A 12,935-nucleotide genomic window follows, 5' to 3' on the forward strand; every position below is an offset into this window, starting at 1 on the left:
CTTTATGTAATCTGGCATTGAAAGGGTACAAACTTCCTCCCTGCTTACCCAAGAGTCCTTTCATACAGTTTGCTCTGTGTAGATATTTCAGGCAAAGAAAACTAGAAAACGAGTATTTTATATATAATGTGCCATCCTATCAGAAATCTGATGTAATTAAACTGAAATGTGCTCCTTACCCTTCTCGTTCTCGACCTAATAACGAAGCCAACAGAAAATTATATCCATACAACTTGGTCAGCTGTCTTAAAGGCAGTCATGTTAATAATGAAGAACAACAATGGCCGCCGTGCTTTCTTTTACACGTGGTTTACCACGACTTTTCTGTCCAGTGGCCTTTAATGGAGAACATCTTCCTAATACTTCCCCGTCTTCGCAAGAATGAGCCTGCTAAATTCAAGAGTGGCATGGCGGGGGGTGTAGAAAAAACTCTCTCCCCATCACTTAGCAGCGCAGTCAGGCTCCAGAAGCAGCGCTCCAGGCAGCGGCACCTACAGTTCCTGAGCTCCGGCTTTCCGGTAGCGGAGCATCATGCTGTGCATGTGCGGCGGAGGGGGGCGGGCTCTAGGACAGGTGCGTGCACCTCTGCATACACGGCAGCGTGGGTGGGGGGAGAAGAAACCGCGAAGATTAATGAGTCAGAACATTTTCCCTTGAGTCAGAACATTTTCCCTAAGTCTCCTTTCTCTGGAGATGCAGGTTGGAGGAAGGGTCAAAATAAGAAAGAAAGGAAGGAGAAAAAAACCAAACTCTAACTACAGGAGCTTAGCCGAGTCAACCACAACCAACCGAACACAGAAAAGAACTGCAATTAGGGACTGGAAGGTCACATGAGTTTATTTCCCAGAAGAGCTAACAATTCAATTTTCAAAGCTATCAGGCCAGCTATCCTGATGAATGTGCATGTATTATTTACACAGTCTGTTTCTCCCCACCCCACACAGCACACCAAATAGAAAGCTCACGATTCCTTTCTACTGTCTGGCGTGTGTAAGGGGGGAGTAATCACTGGTGAGTAGTGGGATCGAGAATTTTCCATCACATTAGAATACTTGAAATGAATGTTACAGACTGACTCAAATCTTTTCGCTCTGATAAAGCTTCAGGATGAGGAATGGTAGAAATGATAATGAGGAATTTGATAATTTGCATACTATTTAAATAACCCGGACCTTGGTGGGCTGGAAGGCATGAAATTTTCTCCTTGGTATAACCTGGTATCATTTCCTGAACAAGAGAGAGCTACATCAGCCATTTCTACTCGTTGAACAAATGAATAAGAGCTACATTTGTACCTTAAAAAAACTTATTTTAATCTAATTTTTCTATCTTATTGTTTTCCTCTTGTAATGAGAACATAAATTGAACAGTTATCTTGGCTTCTTCTTCCTCACAGTGTCACAAGGGTTTAGTAATCGAATGACTTCTGCTCTAAAAACGTTAAGAAATCTGTAAAGGGAAAGAATCTCTACTGAAAAGCACACATGGTTCATTTATTTTTTTACCATGCTATTAGTTTACTACCAAATAAGTGGAAGTTTAGAATTAAACTAAACCTAGATAATATAGGACCTGGTAAATGAGCGAAGTAGTGAGTGAGTGTGTGTGTGTGTGTGTGTGTGTGTGTGTACATGTGTGTTGCGGGGAGAGATGTTATTTCGAGAATATATGTTTTAACAGAGGTCAAAATATGTTGCTACCAGGTTTGAAAAGTAGTGCTAAATAAGAGGCAGATGACTTAAAATCGAGGACTGTGAAGAAAAAAGAATAATGCCTCCAGCCTTTATTGCATAAGAAAGATAATTTAGCCAAACAAGCAAGTCTATTTCTAAATCGCAACTCCAAGGACTCTGCGGAATTGTCTGCCTTGGGGCTGCACTGTCTACAGAGGAGAAATCTCAGTGAGGCACTTGGGAAATGCACAGATGGATGGGCATGAGTGGCGATGGGGATCCAGTGTGACAGATACCACACAACCCTTCTTCTACCCAGACTAGGGATAAGCAGGGGACCCCAGGAGAAGGAAACAGTGTTTGTAGCTCAGGAGTGATGGCTGAGGCTGAACGCCAGGCAGACATTTTCACAGGGGCCTCGAGTTCATGGAGATCAGGATATACACCCCCACTTCCTTTGCAGGCATGTGGCCCAGAGCAGCCAACCAGCTTCTGTGTACTGTCCCCAGCAGTGGCACCTCCTGCAGTACCTGGCACACAGTATGTCTACAGATATTCACCAAGTGAATCGAGTAGGACAAGCCCTCCTCAACCTGTCTCCAGCTCAATTTTCCATAATTATTCATGTTCGTTTCATCCAATTTTTATGATCTTTTCAAATTCTATAGAGTCTCTTCTCTTGTTGCTAGCACCCACCTATATGAGTTTTCTTATATTCCCAAAACATATCTGGGGGAACAAAGGCTGAGCGGTGATGATTCCATCTTTTTGAGGCATTCCTGGAGATTATGAAGTTTTGAAAAGAAGGCTTCTTTTCCCTTCATGCTTCATGTATTTCCCTTCAGGAATACTGCCAGGAAGAGTAGAGTTAACAAGGTGAATTGTCATCATCATGAATGTGACTGGGGCCATTACCATTCTCACCTTTAAAAGCATTTATGCACCCGTGGTGGGGCTGCAGAGCTAAATACTGAGTGAGTTAAACAGATAAGACGCTTTGCTCTAGAAGCTTGTAATCCAATACTAAGTGGTCTGACACACCAACAAATGAACCTTAAACATGGATGTTAATTAATTGTGCAAACAAATTTCATGAAGAGCTTTTACTGGCTTAGGAGAAGGAACCATTTTCAAACAGATTAGAAATATCATTTACATAAAGCCAAACCCATGAAATATAAACAGGGACTAAGCTGCTTTGATCCACTAATCATCTTTATCTATTCATTAAAAATGTCTCTACAAGACCACTTAGTACTATAGCTTCTTTATATAACTCAAAAGCTAGGCAGAATTATTTGAAGTCTGTGATTCCAACTTTTCCTTAAGTCAAATAGTCCTCCATATTGATCCAAGTCGGTGAGATGTCTAAGGCTGACTGTTATAATGACTAGATTATAAGTGCTGTTGGGGCAGGCATTCTGCCTGTGTGTCCATCAGGGCAAGCCTAAAGCCCAGCACAGGGACTGACACATAGAAGGTGCTCAATAAATATTTGCTGTGTGCCAAGTACTGCTCTAGGTGCTAGGGATTCTGAGGTGTTTCCTGTGTTGTGAGCGTGTTGTGATTCAGCTCCAAGTGCACTGAAGTTACCCCAAGTTCTTCCATCCCTGTGGCCTCCAGAAAAGCTTTTGCCTCAAGATGCACTTGGTGGCCAGCAATGACTCTGGGTGGAGAAAGGGGTGCGGGGAGGGAGGAAGTTGTTGCTGGAAATCACCGGCAGTGGGACAAGGGGAGGGGTCAGTGTAGAACCTCTGACTCGCTGTGTGTCTACCATGGCCCATCACTGCCCTTTCTCTCCCATCCATGACTCTGAAAAGGGACACATGTCCTTCTCCACTGGATGGAGGCGACTGCTTCCCAATTTATTTTGCTACCATTATGGTCCCGTTACATTCTTGTCTCCACTCAGATTTTTAAAGGTCATGTGTATCTAGAGGCCACCCAGTGAGACGGAAGAGAATAAAATGTCTTACAGGTCCTGACCTCTGGGCTTGACTCAGAAGGCACTGGAAAATCGGGGCCTCCGTTGTCTTGTCTACAAATGAGAGGAGAGCTCTAAACAAACCCACAAAAGCCTGTCTTCAGGTCTCCTGAGGAAGTCCTTGGTGGTTAAGGATAAGAGGTGGGGCGAAGTGGCGTCAGCTGTGCTGGGTTTGTTCCCCATCCCGCCTCAAGGGCCCCCCCCCCGCCCCGCCCAGGTTAAGTAATTAAGTTGCTTTTGGCAGTTCAATCAAGCTTTTCTACTTCAGATGTAATGATCTCTATATAGCGCCAGTTCTTTTATGTTCTATATGAAACTGCACTGTATTTCTTTGAAACGTTAACATGTAAATTATGCAACAGAGATAAACCTACGGGGATTTTTCCATATGGATAAGAGGAATGCAGTGCCTGGTTGTAGCGGACTCTCGGGGTGGGAAAAGCATGAGTCTGGGAAATGGGCCTCCACCAAGTTCAGACAGTTGGCGCCTCCGTGGCAGAGTCAAGGCCAGGCCGTCTGGCTTTCTGTGAAGCACACGTCTCACCAGGAGGAAGCATGATGGGAGGTGTGCTCGCGGACCTCTGGCTTCAATCACACGTCCTCAAGTAAAAGTATATAATTACACTGCCCTCCAGAAAGCACACCCCCTCCCACTGTCACTTTCTCGCCACCAATGCCCCAACCCCCAAGCTCAGCAGGACAGCTGCCGTGAGGCCACTCGTCAGACAGAAGTCACACCTTCTGCCACCTTCTGTGACACCCAGTCTGGTGACCCCACTTCCATGGACAAACTCCGGGCTTCCTGCATTCCTGGCTGGTTAATGTCACCCTTTCTCTCCCACTGAAATAAGCACATCAGACTGCAAATGAGAGAAAGGGATAGTATTTTACGTTAAAAAAATAAGTGTGTCGTTTGCAAGCTTTAGTGTGTGAATGATTATAATATTAATTGTAGTTATACCTGGTCTTATGCTGCTTATCTTACTTATAATTATACTTTTAACTGGCTCCTACATAGAGTACATCATAAAACCAAGATTAGACCAGTGCCTTCCAGATTATTTTCGTGCAAGTCCCAGGTCGCCCTGGCTGGAAACAGTCTTTCTGCTGGTTCAGTCCCTGACTGGTGCCCTGATCCCCTTGTCTCAGAATTCCAGGGGGGGGGGGGGGGATGGGGGAAGGAAGGGAGAGAAGACCCTAGGCTTGGGGACCAGGCCCACCTGCAGATGTATCTGTATCAACCCTTTTAGGAACCAGAGACTGGGCCACTGTTATAGATGCAGGAAGATAGTTTCTTATGTGGTTCATTTCGAGGTGTCCCAGACAGGGCCGTAGTGGGGTATATGAGTACTACAGGTTGGCTAATAGTCTGGCACCTCTTTAGAGCGACAGCATTTAAATATTGGTTCACATGTACTCAGATGAGAAGTAGGGTGTCACTCAGAGCAGGAGAGGAGAAGGAGACTGCAGTGGAGACATTCGATGTCACTGTGTCCAGGGCGGTTCAGCTCCGGTACCAAAGTTCCAAAACTCCTCTTAGCAAAACCAAAGTCCACGCACACTTAAAAATGGCTCACAAGGTAAATTTTCTGTTATGTGTACCTTACCACAATTCAATTGTTTTCTACAGTTTTGAAAGCCCTGCAGTTACTTGTACCCATCCTCCTTAGAAGGCAGCCTCTCAGCCATCCACTATGACCGCAGTGTGTGTGCCCCCGCGGGGATGCCACTCCCACCTGCATGATTCCTGCTCGTGTGGTTTCCTCCATCTCCCTCCCTGGCCAGTGATGCTAGAGCAGCCCTCGCAGGCTGCCTGGTCTCCTACTTTACCTCTGGGCCTGGGAAAGCCCCGCCCAATGCCATGGAACATTCCAGGACTGGATGCTTTCCGTTAGAATAAACATTGCTCTATTCAACATAATCTTAAAATGTAGACTCTGTTGGAAGGAGTAACTTAGCAAGTTAGGACTTTCCCAGTGGGTGATGAAATAGGGGGTGGGAGGGTATGGGAGGATGCAGGAGAAATCATCGAGAAAAGGGAGAAAAGCACCAAGGAAGAAGGGCAGAGGGTGTGGGGTAAACTCCAGGAGGACCACTGGTGAGGCTGAGGCCACTGAAGACCGTGAACCCGGGAAGAATCATGTTGAGGGTCAAGGTGAAAGGGAATCAGTGACCTAAATAAGTAAAATCGTCCACATAGTTGAGCAGCCACTCCCTTCAGCAAGACTTGCAACCTCCCGAAATGAGTCCTGTTAAGCGGGTGGTGGGAAACTGGCAAGGTGGTGTGTACCACCCTCCTTCTGAGGAAAGTAAAAGAAAGAAAACAGCCACCGCTTTCTTCAACTAAATGTTTTTATAAGTGACAGCTTATTTACCCATTGAAGAGTAAACCATAAGTTACTTCACCCAGACGTTTATCTCAGAAGAGACAGTTAAGAGATGACATCTAAAAACGAAGTTACCCCAAACATAGCTGAGCCAGGTCTCGTGATGGTGTTTCTACATCTCATCGTAATGTTCCCCATCTCTTTCTAAGCAGTTCTAACGATTCAAAATTGCATTTCTTGGCTAGAATGGCACACAGCAAATGCTCCCCAGAAATCCCACCAGTGGTCTGGTTCAAAAGTAGAACTTGGGATTTCTCTGAAGGGGAGGAACAATGAAACTGTACCAGGGAAGTGACGAAGCATCTTCACGTCTTATTCCTATACCGTGTCTCTTGGTCTCTCCTGCCTCTGCCTCTGTCTTTTGTGTTATGGGGTCTTTTCTTTAATTGGGTACAGTTCTGTCAAACAATACAAGGCTGTTTTCTTTCTGCCAAAATCAAACCACATCTCCAATAATTGGAATGTCTTAATTTACTACTAGTATACGTAACCAAAGAAAATTTTACAGTACTTCCAAACGATTTTCATTTCTTCTCCTTCTCTCCCTGACACCTTCTTGTTTTAGCAAACAAACCGAGCCCTCATTCTCGTCCTTGCCTTTGATGCAGAGCCCCACACACAGAGCCAGCGTGGCACATGGCACAGGTGCCTACCTTGCCCAGGCCCGGGGTGTCCTTCACCTTGTTGACGGCCCTCAGCAGGCAGGGTGGGGCCGGGGGCGGGGAAGTCTGCAGAATCCCGCTGAAGCTGGTGGCAAAGAGAGGTGGCTCTGCAACAGAAGGAGTGGAAGGCCGATGTTTCTTCTTTTTAGAAGATAGATTTAACTTCTGGGCAGCTCTGGAGGGAAAAATTCAGAAAAAGACAATAAAGGAAAAAGTATATTCACAATTCACAAAAAGTATATATTCACAATCAGATATGCTAGGGTCACTTTCTGTTCCTTCTCTTAAAGAAGCCCCTAATTCTGATTGCAGCTAAACGGTTCTCTCTTCTTCCTCTGAGTGCCTGGTGGTAGCCCCTGACTGCAACCGAGTGAACCCAGGGAGCTGCCCGATCACTTACACGGCAGAGCGACACCGCAGCATTGCACGGTCCTGCAGCTGCGATCTACAAAGAATTGTTGGTTTTCCACAAACACTCAGCTTAAGCATGAATAAAGCTGGCCATCTTTGGGGATACACAGCACCTATTAGGTTAATCATTCCATAACTTCTGGTATAAACTCAAATGTGAGAGACCTTATGAATTTTTTAGAAACTCTAACACCTTGTAAAATCCAAACCAGTCTGAGGAAGAACCACGCGGTGACCACTCAAGGCATGCTGTGGACGTGATTGTGGAAGAAAAACACACACCCCAGCACAACGGGGAAATACAAATCAAACGGTTTTAGAAACATAACACCCAAACAGAATAAACTCCAGCCAAGGTGTAGGGTTCTGAGACTAGGCGTGGCTCATGTGGAAAACAGGCTTTTATGTAGGGTGGTCTTTCACCACAAAATGCAGTTCATGGGCAAGTGCAAGGGGTGATACAGTCAGAACCCACAGAGGTGGCAGAGGACGCAAACAGAAAGGTGAGAGGGAAGGTGCCGCATCGTTAATAACATTGATTGTTCACATCACATCTTCCATCGTTCAAGTGTTCTGCCACACCTAAAACATGACAATCTTATCATAGAGAAGAAGGGAAAATCAGGCAAGGGCATTTCACAGACTGTAACATACTCACTTCTGGGTTCATTCTTGGTGTTTTTCACACTATACTCATGTTCTAAGAATTCCAATTTCCTTACCAAAGGTTATTAAACATTTTAGCTGCTGCTTAAAACAAATGGGCTACCGTGACTTTATTCTACACATCAAAACCTTACAATCCATCCTGTGTTCTTACCAATTGCATAACAGGTCATAAGCAAAGCAGGCCAAAAAGATTAAATCAGCATCGTTTGCACCCCCTTTCCCCCAACTTCCATCTTAATATCTGAATCTTAAGCTCTGGACTGGTTAGTTTTAATTTTGTATCAGTAATTACCATGCTTTTGACAAATCCCCTGAGCTACAAAATGGCCACCGCACAAATACAGCAAAGAGAATTACCACTTCAAAGCTTAATTTTCCTTAGCTGTAAAACTGAACATCTATTTCACAAGAGTGAAATACAGAGGAATGGGATGCATGAGGAGTGACAGATTTTGATGGAATGATACCCGAACAGTCCCAATGCCATGTGCCAAACTTAGGGACCTCTATGGTGACTCTACTGTAGGGTGATGAAAAATGAAGACACTAAAAGGAGATTTCCACCATGCTTTCTTTTCCCAAACAGCAAAAAGAAAAACCTAGGAGTAATTTTTTCTCATGCTTTCTTTGTCACTCTTCCTGATGCCGTCCCTCTAAAATGAAAGGTGAAGTGGAATTGTTCAGTGGCTGGTCTGGCGCGTCTCTTGGCAGTTTTCCTTATTCTGTGAGATTCTCTCCCTGAACAAACAGTGACTCCTCCAGAGGTGGGTGTGGGCATCGCATTCTTCTGACGCTCACGCCTCTGCTCAGCAGCCCCTTACTGCTCTCAAGTCAGGACGCCTATAGGCAAAGGAGAGTTAGAAAGAAGGTGGAAGATGATGCTCTGCTAGGAACCGAAAGGTGGTGTTTAATCCATTCACGTTAGGATTCTTTTGGATGGCGGCAAAAGGACCAAGGAGCTGCTGTGGGTTCCCGGCCCAAATGTGGAGACAGAGAGGAGTGACACTCAAAGGCAGCTCAGAAGAGGTAGTAGCCTGGTGGCTTCTTTTTTCCTTTTTCTTATCTCTACTACCCATGCCCACTTACTCTCCCCACATAGACCCTGCAGAGGAGGAAGTGAGGGTCCTTGAAATGAAAGTATATGAAGGACATTCCCAGGAAGAGCAATCCAGTGCTCTATTCCCCTCTCTCTCTCCCTCTCTCTTTCCTATAATGTCACAATTTCACTGTATTACCGCATCATTCCCAAAGGCATATAAACATGCTATTATTTCTCCCACCTCGGAAAAGAAAACACAAGCCCTTCTCTTCATTCTTCTTATCCAGCCAGCTACTGCTCTGTTTCCTGCTCATTTTTGCAGCAAAACTCATGGAAAGTGTTGTCTATACTTGCTTTCTCCAGTTCGTCTCCTCCCTTTGCCTATAAGCTCATTGCAGTCAGGCATGTGGCCCATAGCTCTTCTGAAACAGCTCTTGTCAAGGCTGTGAATGACCTCCACAATTGCTAAATGTCATGGTTCTGAGCCCCATCTTACCTGCCCAATCAGAGCACTGACGAGATCCTTCTACTTTTTTATACTTTGTTCTTTAGGTGCCAAGACATCTATGGTGACAGACGTTAACTAGACTTATTGTGGTGAGCACTTTGCAATTTATACAAATCTCGATGTACACCTGATGCTAATATAATGTTGTATGTCAATTATACCTCAATAAAACAAAACAACAACAAAAACACACTAAAACGATTCTACTCGGATATCCAATAGGTATCGTAAACTTGCATCTCTAAAGCTAAATTCCTGATCTTTCTCTAAAAAGCTGTATGCCTTTAGCTTTCCCTATTTCAGAAAATGGCAATTCCATCCTTACAATGGCCCAGACATCTTTGCCTCCGCTTTTGCTCACACCAAACAGGAAATCTGTTGGCCGTAATTTCGAAATAGATCTATGATCTAACCCCTCTCACCACCTTTACTGATATTGTCTTGGTCTGAGCCACTAACCTCTCTTGCCTGGATTACTGCAGTAGTCTCCTAACTTGTCTCTCTTCTTCTGTTACCTTCCCTGCCACCTCCCACTGCACTGGCCCAATCTATTTTCCACACAGTTGCCAGACTGATTCTTTTAAAACATAACCAGACAAGACCCTGCATTTTGCTTCTCATCTCATAGTAAAAGCCAAAGTAACTACAATGGCCTATAAGGCCTTCCGTATATCTTCCCTCATATCTCCCAGACCACCTTTCCTACTACTCTCTTCTCCAGTTACTCTGCTCCAGCCATAACAGCCTCCAAATACTCCTGGTACGCTCCCACCTCAGGGCCTTTGCACAGGCTCTTGCTTCAGCCTGGAATGCTCTGCCCTAGATAGAGATAGGCATACAGCTCCCTCCCTTACCTCCTTTAAATCTTCGTTCAAATGACACCTTATCGGTGAACCTACCCTGCACACCACAGCAGACTGTAAGATGGCTGCACCAACATGTATCCCCTCCCACATTCTCTTCTATGACATGAAATTGGCAGTTCTCCATTGAGAGGTGGAATCTATTTTCCTTCCCTTTGAACCCAAGCAGAACTCTGAAATTGCCTTGACCAACAGAGTATGGTGGGAATGATGTTGTATGGTCTCCAGGGTTAGGTCACAAAAAGCAATATGTCTCTCTCACCCCTGGCACTCAGCTTCCACATCACGAGAAGGCCCGGGCCATGTGGAAAAGGCCATGTAGAGAAGAACTGAGGACTCCAGTGAACAACCAGTGTCAACTACCAGACATGTGAGCAAATGAGCCCTTAGATGATTCCAGGTGCCACCCTTCAAGTCTTCTGGCTGAGGCCCAAGGCATCGTGGAGCAGAGGTAAGACATCCCCATTCTGTCTTGTCAGAACTTCTGAACTCCAGAAACCATGAGAGGTAATACACCATCATTGCTGCTTTAAAGCCACTAGGTTTGGGGGTAGCTGGCTACATGGCCACCTACTCCCCATCTCCTAATTTCACTTGCCCTGCATGCCTTACCCACCCACCCTCCCCATCATGGCACTTACTATCTTCTAACATAGTAGATGATTTACTTAGTTATCAGGTTTATTGTTTATTGTCTGTTTCCTCTCTAGAATGTAAGTTTCTACAGGGCAGACTGTCATACCTGCGTGTTGAATGACGTGAATAAAGATGGAAGGAACTGGGAACATTTAGCCTGGAGAATATAAACCTGGAGAAAGGGGAAGGAAGAGTTTTTCTAAAAAACTGTCTTTAAAAAAATGAATAAATAACATGTAGCAGGAAGTATTTTTCAAGCAATAATGCCAGATAGCTTCATAGGCCATCATTTTGAATCTCAGAAAACTTTGTGAGGAAAATAATAATAGTACTCCCATTTAACAGACAAAGAAATGAGTCTTAAAGAGTTAAATCCAGATTCCTTGGACTATCTGACCTGAATTTGAACATCCAGCTGCTTCAGATACTAGGTAGATAATAGGCAAGTTACTTAAATTCTGATAATGTTTATAATGTGTGTAAAGGGCCTAGCATAGCACCTGGCATATAGTTGGCATTCAACAATACTCTCATCATCAATATTATTATTACACATATTATTATCAAGCCTCAGTTTCTGCATCGTAAGATAGAGCGAAAATATTTTCTATCCTTATAGACATTTTATGAAAATTAAATAAGAGTGCAGGTAAAGGGTTTAGCACACAGGAAGTACTTAATAGATGGTACTTTGGAGGAATATAATACGTGGTGGAGCTGAGACTGAATCTAGGTCTCTGTGCCCCATATTGCTTCAGATCATCTCTGAATAGGCAGCAAAACAGGCAGGTGAAATGTAAAGGCATTTGGGGATTTATAAGTGACAGGGGCATCTTTCTAAAAATTGGAGTAATCCATTAGTGATGGGTCTGCTTCATGAAATAGCTTTTGTCATTGAAAGTGTCCAAGTAGTAGCTACAAAACCATTTACAGGGACTATCAGGGAGATGAAAGCATGCATTGGGAACATCAGATGATTTCCAAAATCTCTTCCAATGCAGTTTCTGAAATGATTCCTGGAACCTCTGTTTCATTTAGGGAAGCCTCTGTTGGCTTCAATGCAGAAAAATAGGAATGCAGGAAGTTATTTGGAGAATACATAAAAAATTACTTCCTTCTGAAAACAGATATATAAGATAAATACATTAGAAGAATTCTAGAATTTAGAAAGCAGTAGAAATCACATTTTAGAGCCATATAGTGTATAAAAACATTTTATTTTAATTTTGACATCATCATCACCAACTGTTTGATCTCTATTTTATATGTTCCGATTTCTTGGAAGTCAGCATCTTCTGATCTTTTTATATAGTACTTCAATGGCACGCAGACAGGAGAAGGTTGAAGTACAGAAATCATTCATGTATAATTGTATTATTCAGTGGCATAAAGAAGAAGCAATCGTGAAAGAATTGAAAAGGAAAAGACATTTGGGCTAGAGGTGTATTTTGTGTTATTAATGCCTTACACAAGTTTTCTTCATAAGGAAAGGGACAGATGAGTGAGTTGTCTTATAAGATTTTAAACAACAAAAAATTAACCTAAAAAACTATTATAAGTAATATTCACTTGTCTCATTCCTACCACAGACAGTATCACATATTTCCTAGAGCTATTCATCTCTGCACACATCTTTAAATATCCATGGGCTTCATTTACTTCTATGAACCTTATTTCATAGAAAAAAAAAGGTGGCCTCTCTAGCAGGATGAAATTAATATTCACTAAACTCCTATAAGGGAAGTGACACCATGCTAAAGCAGTATCAGACTTGTGAGGAGAGGAGCAATGATGTGAACTTGGCAAGAATTTAAACCTAGTGAGCTCAGATTTTTGCTCTGGGCTCTACCCTTTCTCTCCATTGCCTTACTCATCTCATACAGGAGACAATTATCCTAACACATCAATGTGATGCCATCTGAATTCAGGAATCAGTTTAGAATTGAGATGACCTTCACATGGGACAGTTCCTTGTGCTCATTGGCCAGATCTACCTGGATTTAAAAGAAAGAGGCAGGGCTTCCCTGGTGGCGCAGTGGTTGAGAGTCTGCCTGCCGATGCATGGGACACGGGTTTGTGCCCTGGTCCAGGAAGATCCCACAT

The 12,935-nt window shown here is 43.7% G+C and overlaps 1 protein-coding gene across 1 annotated transcript in view; it reads right to left on the minus strand.

Annotated features, from left to right (window-relative positions):
- KIF26B (kinesin family member 26B) overlaps positions 1-12,935 on the minus strand; it is a 490,504-nt gene that overhangs the window by 148,901 nt on the left and 328,668 nt on the right. The window contains exon 5 of the mRNA XM_029228705.1: positions 6,698-6,881. Coding sequence (XP_029084538.1) covers positions 6,698-6,881 — 184 coding nt within the window. The remainder of the gene's footprint in view (positions 1-6,697; positions 6,882-12,935) is intronic.

The sequence above is a fragment of the Monodon monoceros genome, unplaced genomic scaffold (genome assembly GCF_005190385.1).
Source record: "Monodon monoceros isolate NGI ecotype Baffin Bay Population unplaced genomic scaffold, NGI_Narwhal_1 Super_Scaffold_18, whole genome shotgun sequence".
Taxonomy (NCBI): Eukaryota; Metazoa; Chordata; class Mammalia; order Artiodactyla; family Monodontidae; genus Monodon; species Monodon monoceros.